This window comes from Sphaeroforma arctica (assembly GCF_001186125.1).
Source record: "Sphaeroforma arctica JP610 unplaced genomic scaffold supercont1.817, whole genome shotgun sequence".
NCBI classification, from domain to species: Eukaryota; class Ichthyosporea; order Ichthyophonida; genus Sphaeroforma; species Sphaeroforma arctica.
In genome coordinates this window covers 10,647-22,408 of record NW_014039741.1, presented here as the reverse complement: position 1 = coordinate 22,408, position 11,762 = coordinate 10,647, and the positions used below count along the sequence as shown (strand labels likewise).

At 44.5% G+C, this 11,762-nt stretch overlaps 3 protein-coding genes across 3 annotated transcripts in view; 2 read left to right on the top strand and 1 right to left on the bottom strand.

Annotated features, from left to right (window-relative positions):
* The first annotated feature begins 1,528 nt into the window (after positions 1-1,528).
* On the top strand, positions 1,529-3,213 carry SARC_08740 (hypothetical protein). The gene has a single exon (XM_014297273.1). The coding sequence runs from the start codon at positions 1,722-1,724 to the stop codon at positions 2,826-2,828; it is 1,107 nt and encodes a 368-aa protein (XP_014152748.1). The 5' UTR covers positions 1,529-1,721; the 3' UTR covers positions 2,829-3,213.
* Positions 3,214-3,644: 431 nt separating this feature from the next.
* On the bottom strand, positions 3,645-10,743 carry SARC_08739 (hypothetical protein). The gene is made up of 8 exons (XM_014297272.1): positions 10,500-10,743; positions 9,796-9,847; positions 8,686-8,776; positions 8,175-8,329; positions 7,397-7,527; positions 6,519-6,652; positions 5,405-5,683; positions 3,645-4,386 (listed from the first exon to the last, which is right to left on the bottom strand). Exons 1-8 carry the CDS (start codon positions 10,571-10,573, stop codon positions 3,695-3,697), a joined length of 1,608 nt encoding a protein of 535 aa, XP_014152747.1. The 5' UTR covers positions 10,574-10,743; the 3' UTR covers positions 3,645-3,694.
* A 350-nt stretch (positions 10,744-11,093) lies between these two features.
* SARC_08738 (hypothetical protein) overlaps positions 11,094-11,762 on the top strand; it is a gene marked incomplete at its 3' end in the record, with an annotated part of 2,641 nt that continues 1,972 nt past the window's right edge. The window contains exon 1 of the mRNA XM_014297271.1: positions 11,094-11,673. Coding sequence (XP_014152746.1) covers positions 11,320-11,673 — 354 coding nt within the window. The 5' untranslated portion in view covers positions 11,094-11,319. The remainder of the gene's footprint in view (positions 11,674-11,762) is intronic.

Below are 11,762 nucleotides of genomic sequence, written 5' to 3'. Positions count from 1 at the left end.
ATATACTTACTTACATACGTTCATACACACATACATATATAAATACATACATATATACGTACATATATTCATACATACATACATACATTAATATACATACATACATACATACATATATATATATATATACATACATACATACATACATACATACATATATACATATATACATACATACATACATACACATACAAACATACATACATACATACATACATACATGAATGCATGCATACAAATATACATACACTGTTTACGCTTGTGTATTCTCCACTGGATAATAAATACATATACATCACATAGACAGACAAGATATAGTACTGTGAAAAAGTGATCCTTCCTGTATTCAACGTGATTCAATTCGTGTTCGTATATTGGTCTGATAAATATCAACAACATGTGTTTGTGAAACGCTAGTATACACTTTTTGAAGAACCGACAAAGCTCGCCCTAATCCATCTGATGATCTGATGATAGGGCTGTATTTACTTTTTTTTAAAAGGTTTCATGTGCCTCTGACCAAAACGAAAATGTGAAAATGACACAGACGGTGGAAAACTCTGTGCTGTCACGTTCAATTTAGAAGGCTATGTGTCACTGGAGTAAATATTGACATACGTACTTATGAGTCATCGTAAATATTGATGAGTCATCACTGTTTATGTATACGCCTAGAGCTAAGCTCAATAAGTTATATTTAGGGGTACGGAATACAATAATGTTAACTTTTTAATTTTTTTAGGACAAATCAACTACAAAGTTATTTTGGAAACTGCACTTAATAAGCTGTCCGATCGTTGAAAATTTTAGGCCACGAAAATGATAAATCAAAGGAGATTGAGCGTTTCAGTTGTGACGACTGTCCTGAGTGACTTGAAAAATGCACCTATTATATATGGAAGTGTACTATCGAGATATAAAAGCTACAATTTCAATGTTTATTCGAGGCATAATAAAAGTTACAACTTTTAACGCATTGAGCTTAGGCCTAGAGCCTGACATATGTAGCGGTACATAGCCTCTACATATTAACTATTTATACGGTATTCACTTGTTTGTTTTTGTTTTTTTAAAATAGCCCAATTTGTATTATACTGTACAACAATTTTATGATCAGAGTTATAATTTTTATATAAAAAACCCAAATGAGTCATCACTAAGTATCAATGTGCCTCTCTCTCTCTCTAGAGTAGTCTCGATAGCCTATCATAAAAGATCCCACAGATTTATACATTGTCCTCTATAACTATTTCAAAACAGAGATCAATAGACTCTGAGCTGGTATGAGGTCGCGGCTACTTTCATAGCCTTCTGAAAATTAGACAAGTAGGGCGTAGGCTATGATACTTTTGCAAAATAAGTTTGTAAAAAAAAAGGGTTTTTTACTCGTCATACATACGTGCCAACTCCAAATAGTTTCAGCAGAAAAACATTCATTTATATGTACGTATTTATTTATATTTTTCGGTTTTGAAAAATGACTATCAGAAACATAGCCGTCTTGTTTAAAATTTTCAGAAGGCTATGTCAGAAAAGGCATAAAATATGTGTTCTATTCTGCTGTGAACAATAACTATTTTTTTAACAAAATATAAATACGGGCTTATTTATCCACACGGCAAGAAACACCTCGAGTGAGTCGGATTTATATATATTAGACATACATGCGTACATAGAAAACATACTAGACCCATCTTTAAATCGTTATCGTCTTCATCATCATGATTAGCAAAGACGCGAAGTTGCTTTCAAAAGAAGTCGACTCGCAGAACAGGGAGATGGACGACTTCAACGTAGGAGACGATGTGCCACTCCTTAGCCAATCTCTGCAACACTCAGACATTGAGGATAAACCCCCACCCGACTACCAAAGCTCCACCTTATTCGAGGGTAAAGGTGTCACCATTAGAAAACACACACAGATTGGCGAGGTTGTCGCACAGGCTTGTAACGTACCATGGGAACAGGCTAATCAGTACGCGATAGCGGCACTTCCCCAGGATAAGTGGGTTGACAGTGCCAATGACAGCACGCGATGGAAACCCAGTGCGGAGACATTAACTTCTCTAGAGCGAGTGCTACACGTGCAAGAAGAAAGCTCTTTCTTTGACAGGTGTCTATTCAATTGGTTGGGTTGTGGTAATCTACGACCACTACAATTACATCTCAGCGTAGATGAGGAAAGCGGTGTCCTATACACCGTACAACGTGACTTTATGTTGGGTGGGGTGTGTGGGTGTCCACTTACAATGGACATGTTTAAAGTCAGTGGAGGCAACAAGGTACCCATCGGACGAGTGCGTGAGAACTTCGATGACTGGTTTGATAAGTGCTTCCAGGTGTGTTGCAAAGCTACGGTATATCACGACGTACAGACACTGGGCCCCAATTGGGGTGATGGTGAACGTGATAACACCAAGAACTATATATCAGCACAACCAGGCCATGCAGAGAATCCAATGTCCCAGGATGGTCGCAAATTCACACGCATGCCTCATGACGACGACTATAAAACTGTGTATACACTACGTGCGAACTTATCGTGTTGTGGTCGGGTAAACAACTGCTGTGGTTCGACCTGCTTCAAGAATGACATGGTGTTCGACGTGTTAGATCGCCAGGGGGTTGCCATGGCAACGGTGCAGAAGACCTACGCACCCAGTGAGCACATGGGGTGCAACGCTTTCTGCAGAGCGGGGCAACGCTTTTCTAACTATCTCGTCGAGTTCCCCGAAGATGCGACTGTGGAGGCGAGAGCGCTGATTGTCACTTCTGTCTTCCAATTGGACTTTCACAGGTTCGAGAAGCGCGGCGGTAAGAATCATTAACGAAGGCTTTTGACCAGTAAACAGCTTATACATATTCATATAGTAGCACGACTCTGGATGTATCTCATATTATCCAGATATATTATAAACTAATATATATTTACATTCGCCTTCATTTATGGATTTTATGGCCCTTTATAGTTTCCGTACAGATTCTTACGCAGGGCAACCAGAAATTCGTGGTTAAGTTTAAGTTTACTGTTCTTCTTAGAGAATAAACAAATATATGTCCATATCTTCATGTAGAGTGCAACTCAATTGCCGTATCAGATATTGGTAGGATGGCTTGCTGTTGACACACGGTGGGGCTTACATTCGCCTGTGGCACCGCTTGGCTGCAGTACAGCGTTAACCATGCATATCTCGGAGTGGTGGTTTGCGTTAACCATGCATAATTGTTCTCGGAGTGGTGGTTTGCGTTAACCATGCATAATTGTTCTCGGAGTGGTGGTTTGCGTTAACCATGCATAATTGTTCGCGGAGTGGTGGTTTGCGTTAACCATGCATAATTGTTCTAGACCAGTAGACTGGCCATGGTATTGGAGACTTCGAACTGCTGTCCTAAATTCTCTTTTTTCCTTTGGGGGTTCGTGTCGAAACACGTCACATCTCAAATATGTGTACCAGGCAACCCCATCAACTCAATGTGTCGGTGCTTCATCCATATCGGACACCATGAGACCTAACCACAGCTGGTTGGTTATACTTATCTGTTATCTGACTGTGGTCGACATCAGCCCATGTGCATCGCTTGCTCGGCCTCCCACTCGACCACTGCGTGCGTGTGGGTGTACGCCGCCAGTGGTACTACGCAATGGAGTCACAGCCACTACTCGCACAGGTCACACACTATTGGTGTATATTGTTCATTCTATAGTAGTCGGAAGGCTCGACACGTGCAGCAAGAAATCCACGACCGACCTAAACAACTCATCACTGGCCCGTTCCAAGTCCTCGTCGGTTGCCCTAAGACCTAGTGGTAGGGCCACTTCTGTCCTGTGCACATCCTGCACTAGTCCGCTATTTAAGATGATTCTTCCGAATCTGTCGCCATGGTTACCAGGTGCACGTGTATTACCCTGGGCGTTGCACCCGTTCTGTGCCAATGACTGTTGCAGCAGCACAAAGCAGTCGGCGCTTACTGTGGTATCGCCTGTGACGGGTGTCTGATACGCACCCTGCAGCCGAGATACATCATCTCCAAAGTAACTCATACTCCTACTCTCTACACAGTCCCCTGCTGGTGCCCCTGTAGTATTCGGAAGGGTTGTTGGTGTGTGGGTGGTCACGTGGGCGTTAGACTGCACCTCCGACGGCCTATGCGTACCCACACAGCCACTGTCACCTTCCCGTACGACATCCCTCGGCGGAGTGTCGAGTGTCTGCGGTCCAACAACAGTCACCACACACCCCACGTTGTGATGCAGTCGCAAAGCCGTGCGCTCGGCCACGAACATCTCCAATGAACCGTCGCACACTATGGCGATGTGATACTTAGCGCATCCCAGGCGTGTTTGCAGGGGCAGTGTGGACTGGATACGCAGATTATCCGAGTCATCTAATAGGAAACACAAAGAGAAGAAGTGCGTGTATTGGGGTGGGTAGTCAGCCAGAAAAGGTGGTTTGTTTATGAGTGCTCAGAGGTAGAGTGTGGGGCTACTAGTACAACACTCGGCTAGGCGTGGGTGGTAGGTGCTGACACTATACAACGCCCAGTAGCAGCGAGTGGCACAATCAGATTCAGCAGAGGACAAGCCCTAGAAACCCCAAACCCTGAAACCCTGCATACACGATCTATCAACAAACGTGACAGAGAACACTTGTCACTGGAGACCATGTAAACCATGTAAACCATGCAAACCATTAAACCATGTACCGTGCATAGCCACCCCTTTGCCTGCGTTGCCGTAGCTATGGACGGTCTAATGGTTGTAGCATATCTGACAGAGCGCACCAGTGCAAGTGCAGGCTGTGTGTTACAGTGGGACTTGTCATCGTGTAGATCTCCTTGGGTGTGGGGTATGTATATATATATATAAATATATATAAATATATATGGTGCATAGTTTATAGGCATGGCAGTTGGACCACAGCCTACCAACACAATTAACTACTGCGTATGCGATAACTACACCCCATAAACCCACAGACACAATGAGCACATGTCAGAGGCCGACACACCAGTACAAACAATCCCTATGAACCAGACCCGACACAGTACAGGGCATAGCACAAATCAAGAGTCAAGCACACAAGACGTATCGTATGCACATACATAGCGTCTGCACATACACATACCTGCACATACACACACCTGCACATACATAGCGTCTGTACATACATACACCTGCACATAAATAGCGTCTGCACATACACACACCTGCACATACATAGCGGCTGCACATACACATACCTGCACATACACACAACTGCACATACACACACCTGCACATACACACACCTGCACATACACACACCTGCACATACATAGCGTCTGTACATACACACACCTGCACATACATAGCGTCTGCACATACACACACCTGCACACACATAGCGTCTGCACATACACACACCTGCACTTGTCATGCGTAGCGACTGCACAAAGTCGCGGAAGTAGCGCTCGTGTAGCCATAGATGGTCGTTCTCATGGCCCAACGTGGACCGTGCGAACTCGACCACAAACTTATACAGCCACCTGGCCGGGATGTGATGAATGTGTTCTGTGGACTGTCCGGTGCTTTGTGACGGTTGTGCTGTGGTTTCTGAGGTAAGTACGGTTTCGCACGAGTGCTGCTGCATCTGAGTCGTCGAGTTGCACCTCACAATCGCTTCCACGGGCGTTGGAGAAGACACTGTAGTGAGGTGAATGGTGGTAGGATTAGGTAAGAATAAGATCAGGTTAGAGAATCTATGTCACACACGCGCACACTTTGATGGACTATACGAATGATACAGGCACACGACTGCGGGGATTGACTGTCAAGTACATGCACCAAACGGCAACACACAGTGACCATCCGGTGGAGATGCATTGCACACTTGCTGTTCCGGTGTCGTACAGCAATAGGAGCCCACATGCGTGATCGGAGAGGTGCCAGGACGTGTGTCTACATGTACTGAACCTCAAAAGATGGTGTGGTGTCGTGTGCGGCTATGCGTTGATTGTGATCGTGTTCACGCGGTTGCGGCTGTAGATGCGAAACTTAAACCACAACAAACTGTAGATAAAGTCTGATTGGGTCGTGATTTGGTCATGACAGACCATGATCTTTCAACTGGTCTTGTTACAAACATGAACCCATACGCACATTATTCATAAATAATATGTAGGTATGTACGAATTTGTGTATGCATGTACGGACGTATGTTATGAATGTATGCATGTATGTATGTATGTATGTATGTATGTATGTACGTATGTATTTATGTCTGTATGTATGAAAGTATATATGTATGTGTTTGATATGTATGCGTGTATATATGTACATATGTATCTCTGCTTATATACCCACACCACTCCTCACAGCGAACACAATCCCCCACTCAAGTGTTCTTCATTGCTACAGACGATTCCCATTCAAGCAATGCATACCCCTTGTCATCCGATAGCACGCACTATACGAGCAGTACTTCAAAGCATCACTTGCAGCAAAGCATATGCAGCCACAAGCACTCGCGTGCGTATACCTGGATCGTGTTCGGTTAGTCGCACAATTGGCATATCTGGCAAATACACTAAAAGACAGAGGTCTTCACACGGACTCTCTCCCGTCCCCAAGGGCGGCTGGTTGTACAGGCATACCACTTGGCGATAGCCTAGTCTGCGGGGGATAGCGGGGGTGTGTGTGTGGGAGGGGGGGTATGGGTGTGTGTTACTACGTGTTGGTGGTTGTGGTAGATAGGCAGGGCACGAGACATGGCTGGCTGAAAACGGGAACAGCAGGAGTTGTGCTGAAGTGTAGTATGAATTGTTTAATACGATCCAGTGATGATGTTGGACAGGACCTAGCCTACCATTACATAACTTGTTGACTATAGGTGACTCTTGGTAGATAGATGGTGTGGTCAATACTGGTATCTGTTGAGTATAGCCATCATCCCGACCCACATGCGGTACTACGAGCTTCCCACCAACCAATTGATTATTTACTTGTGTGTTGAGGAGAGTACGAATGCTTGTCAGTTCGTTGAACGTCGTAGCGTATTGAATTTCCTTCTAGCTGATGCATACCCGCCATTTGGTGGGTGGGAGATCCGTCTGAGGATAGTCTACATACACCTGTGCCACACAAACCACCCGTATTAAAACCCCAAACCCAAAAACCTAACCTTGATCCACAGTCCTTCGCTAGACGCTTCTTGGTAGAGGCTCGTTAAAAGCAGCCAACAGACATACAAGACACCACACTGCACTACACTACACTATAACCGACTGTGCTCCTGTGCTACACTTGTAAGTAGACACTATCCTCGAAAGTATTCACTATAACCTAAAAGTGTATAAATGTACCTGAAGAGAATACCTGTAGAATGTATAAGTGTATCTGAAGAGAATACACATGTACCTGTAGAGCACTTCGTGGCGATGGTTGTTGTCCATGACCCCATCATCAAATCCAGGTGCGTTGGTTTCCATCAGCACGGCTCGCAACCCACGCCCCGCAGAAGCAATACGTTGCAAATCCTCAATGCACGCCTGTGGGTATAAGTCGAGTGGTAGGTATTTGTCGGTGTTTAGTAGCAGGTATACGTGATTGACCTATGTTCCACCGCTATTGACTGTACGTATTCAGTTGCAGGTACGTGTGTGTGTATGTTGAGTGGTAGGTGTTTGTCAATATTTAGTAGTAGGTAGATATACGTGATTGACCTATTTTCCACCGCTATTGACTGTACGTATTCAGTTGCAGGTACGTGTGTGTGTATGTTGAGTGGTAGGTGTTTGTCAATATTTAGTAGTAGGTAGATATACGTGATTGACCTATTTTCCACCGCTATTGACTGTCCGTATTCAGTTGTAGGTACGTGTGTGTGTATGTTGAGTGGTAGGTATTTGTCAGTGTTAGTAGTAGCTAGATATATGTGATTGACCCATTTATTCAATTACAGGTACGTGCACGAGTATGTTGAGTGGTACAACTTTGTGTGTGTGCAAATGCTGCCTCCAGCAAGGCATTTCCAGTCAGTCATGAACAACGTATGTGTGTGTAGCCCGACGTGTGCAGAACGGTACGTATTCAGATACCATTCGCCGAACACTTTCAACAAACCCTGATCAGAATAAAGCTGCTCCCATATACACGCATGTCTCATCCGCAAATGTCCATGCACACCATCACTCACCGTGTGTGCCCGGCGCAAGACACCAGCCCTCCGCACAGACGTGTCTGTGACTATGTACGATATCAGCGCACACGCACTCTGGTGGTAATACTCATACACCACACCACCCAGGATACGCCGATCGCAGTATGGTATGTCTGCTGGTGTGCTGTGTACTGTAGGTGTGTGTGATAGGGATGAGTGGGTGTGCGAAAGATGTCGGTGGTAGGTAGATGCAGGTCACTGCCTGCACTGTTGTGAATGTTTATAATGCCTCAGGCACAAGTGGGCCGTATGGAGCCACATATACGCACAATGCCACGTGCGAACGCATGCAATGCACACACTCAGACGTAAACACTCAGTCACATGCACGTATCGTCTGCTATATAAACCGATCACTGTGGTACTAGACGAAAGTATTACAGCGTGCATCACAAACCATCTGCTATACAACCCGATCCCTGTGGTATTAGACGATAGTATCACAGCATACACACAAACAGATACATCTACGAGTGTTAGCACATACACGGTGTCTCTAGTGCCAAGACTATTTGCATCAACGGATCCTTTTCATCGCGAACGGCCTCTCGCTGAGGCGACAGCGCATATTCCCATACCTACCATGTACATCAGTAGTGACAGGATCAATACATTTGTAGATATAGATAGTGTTCCCATACCTAAACATAACGAGCACCAGTAGTGACGAAACTAATACATTGGGAGATATAGATAGATATACACAGTCCCAGGCTATGATTGCGTATATATATATGCACCAATGGATTTAGGCATATTTGAAATCAGTTGTGAAAGATCGATGTCAAGCAATATATATATGGCACACAGTCGACTACCCTGACAAACAGCCTGCCAATAGAGTTGCACGAGTTGGTACTGTACAGCATACTTGGCCGCTGGTAGCTTAGTAACCGACGCGTTGGAATGGTGCGCAAGTTCGTCTCGTGTAGAACCCCACGACTCCCATCCTTATCTGTAAACCATTGTCGCCGGTTTTCAATAGTGTATCCCGTTTGTTCGATTGTGCCCATGCAACTGAGAGGTCTACCAATTCCTCATGATTTGCCGGCATATATACCACCGCGAAAACGTTCATCAGCCAAAACCCATGCCCCAGAATGACTAGAAAGGTCACACCACTGAACTTAACGCCAAACGCACGCGCGGGGGTAAAAGCGTATACAACGGAACACCAACCCAAAGACTCGTGTTCCCTTGCGCCTGGTATGTCGCTACGAACCACTCACTACTATGACTCAGCTCCCAGATACACACACCCCCCCTTCACTCAGCAACAGCATTGCAGGCTACTAATTACAGCTATACGCCTAACTGCACACACGTCTACATCGTCCAGATGTTCGGGTATACCAAACGCATGCGTGTGCGTAAACGCTTTCCTAATCAAACACCAGCCCGAAGAATCTAATGATCATGTGTCTGGTATGTCGCTATGAACCACTCACTACTGCGCCACACCTCTCCGTTACATACACCACCCATTCAGCATTCACATTGCAGGCTACGAATATCAATTAAACGCACAAGTGCACACAAAGTACAAATAAACGCACAGGTGCACACAAGGTACAATTAAATGCACAAGTGCACACACCTCTACATCATCCAGCTCTTCGGGTACGGGGAAGTTCTTGATCATCAACTCACTGAGAAGAAGTACAAACGACAGCACAAAAGGATCAGCGCAAACGCTTTCGCAGATGTGTACCAACCAATACAGCCCAATACAGAGATAGTGCAACGATGGGTGGGGTCGGGGCAGATAGATAGCCTTCAACTTGCAATACGTTTAAAGTAGTAGAACATAACCACCCTTCACGACCTATCCTATACAAATACAATCAAATAAACTGAGTGCTACCACACATGTCACACGACTCCCGGGGTAGTCAACTACACTGAGACCATCCTACACCCACACCCATACAGTACACACTACACAGGTTGAGGCGGAAGTCTGCGAGTGACGTATTGTATGTCCGCTCGTGCGTGCGTGCCGTTAACATCACTATACGCATAAGCATAAAAGTCATAGCGTTATCAACACCGTATCCTCACAGGGGTGTGTTCTCAACATCATAACTATATCAATCGCAGACCATGTTGACCAGCTTGAACTATACAAACATATCCTTCTAATTGCCTTGAATTGAACTAAAGATTATAGAGAATCACCTGACATAAGCTACTGAAATGCAGAGCCTCGATGCACTAGAACAATAAAAACACACGCCTGGTCATAAAAATATGTCCTTCGACACTCATGCACAATTAGAAGGCGTCTGTCAATCCACTTACTCGTAGAATCGGTGCAGCAACTTGTCCGAGTAGTGGTCTCGCAATTGGACTAAATCGTATTGAATTGGTAACATGGCGTATTCTTGCGTGTGTTATTCCTTGGTATTGAACTTTACTATGAAAAACACTAATTAGGACACATAACTCTTTCACGCCATCTACGTTTTAGCTAGGTTGCGTTGGAATAGGCTGACCAGGACAAGGAATCAACGAGCACGCGACACAGCTATATGTAGAGTGTCTTTTTTAGAAAGCTATACTCAAGTACAAAAGTGTGCAGTAAGCCCGAGTACTAATGTCACACGAGAGTGCGTAGAACAAGCCGTAGCAGCGTTTATCTATTGGTGTCGTTTACACTAGCACTTATTGTATTTACAGTGTACTTAGTAGTAGTAAGTTGTTATATGTATATAACAATGAACGACTTCATACGCTCGCGTACATTCACGTGGGGATATAAATAGACCGAGATTTCACAGCGATAAGTGAGCCATGAGTCATACATTTTCATATACCTTTTTTATTTCAAAATAAATATGTATACCTTTTACTTATTAGTACATATGGCGGTAGACTCTGGTAGTCGTTTCGTGTTTTGGAGTGTACAGTGGTTACCGGTGTGTACTACATAAACCTATGCAGTCCTACCGTGCGCTACCGTGCACACTATAATGTATATCAGCACATACTACGTATAAAAATACTCTTGTGTGTGTGCCCTTTGCATCCACAGTGTAGTCTAATTCGGAGTGCTGACCTCTACTACACCTTAGACTGATAGTGTCGAACGACGAACTTGACTGAGACGGCATTCAAGTGCATGCACCGACTTCTGATTGCGTACTCAGTTGCCATAATTGCATATACTTTTATATACAATTCATACCAAGCTAGTGCGTGTGACGTTAACTATACTAGACATAGAGCATTCCGTCAGACACACACAACCTTTTATCTCACATATACACTTCTGTACCAAGCATACACATCGTACTATCTGTCTAAGATGGAGGCTATAGGCGCACTCCTTGGCCAGATCGCCGGTCTCGGATATAATACACAGAACAACAACATGGATGGCAATGTGTTGGCTGGACTGGCACATAATAGACACGGGCTGCAGGGCGTCATGACGGAGATACAGTCGTTTTCCCAAGGACTCAATTTGTTGCTGGTACGTTGCTTCTCTGCTGTTTTATTCTCAGATTATGCTGCTATATATATATACGTGTGTGTGTGTGTATGTATGTAGGTATGTATGCA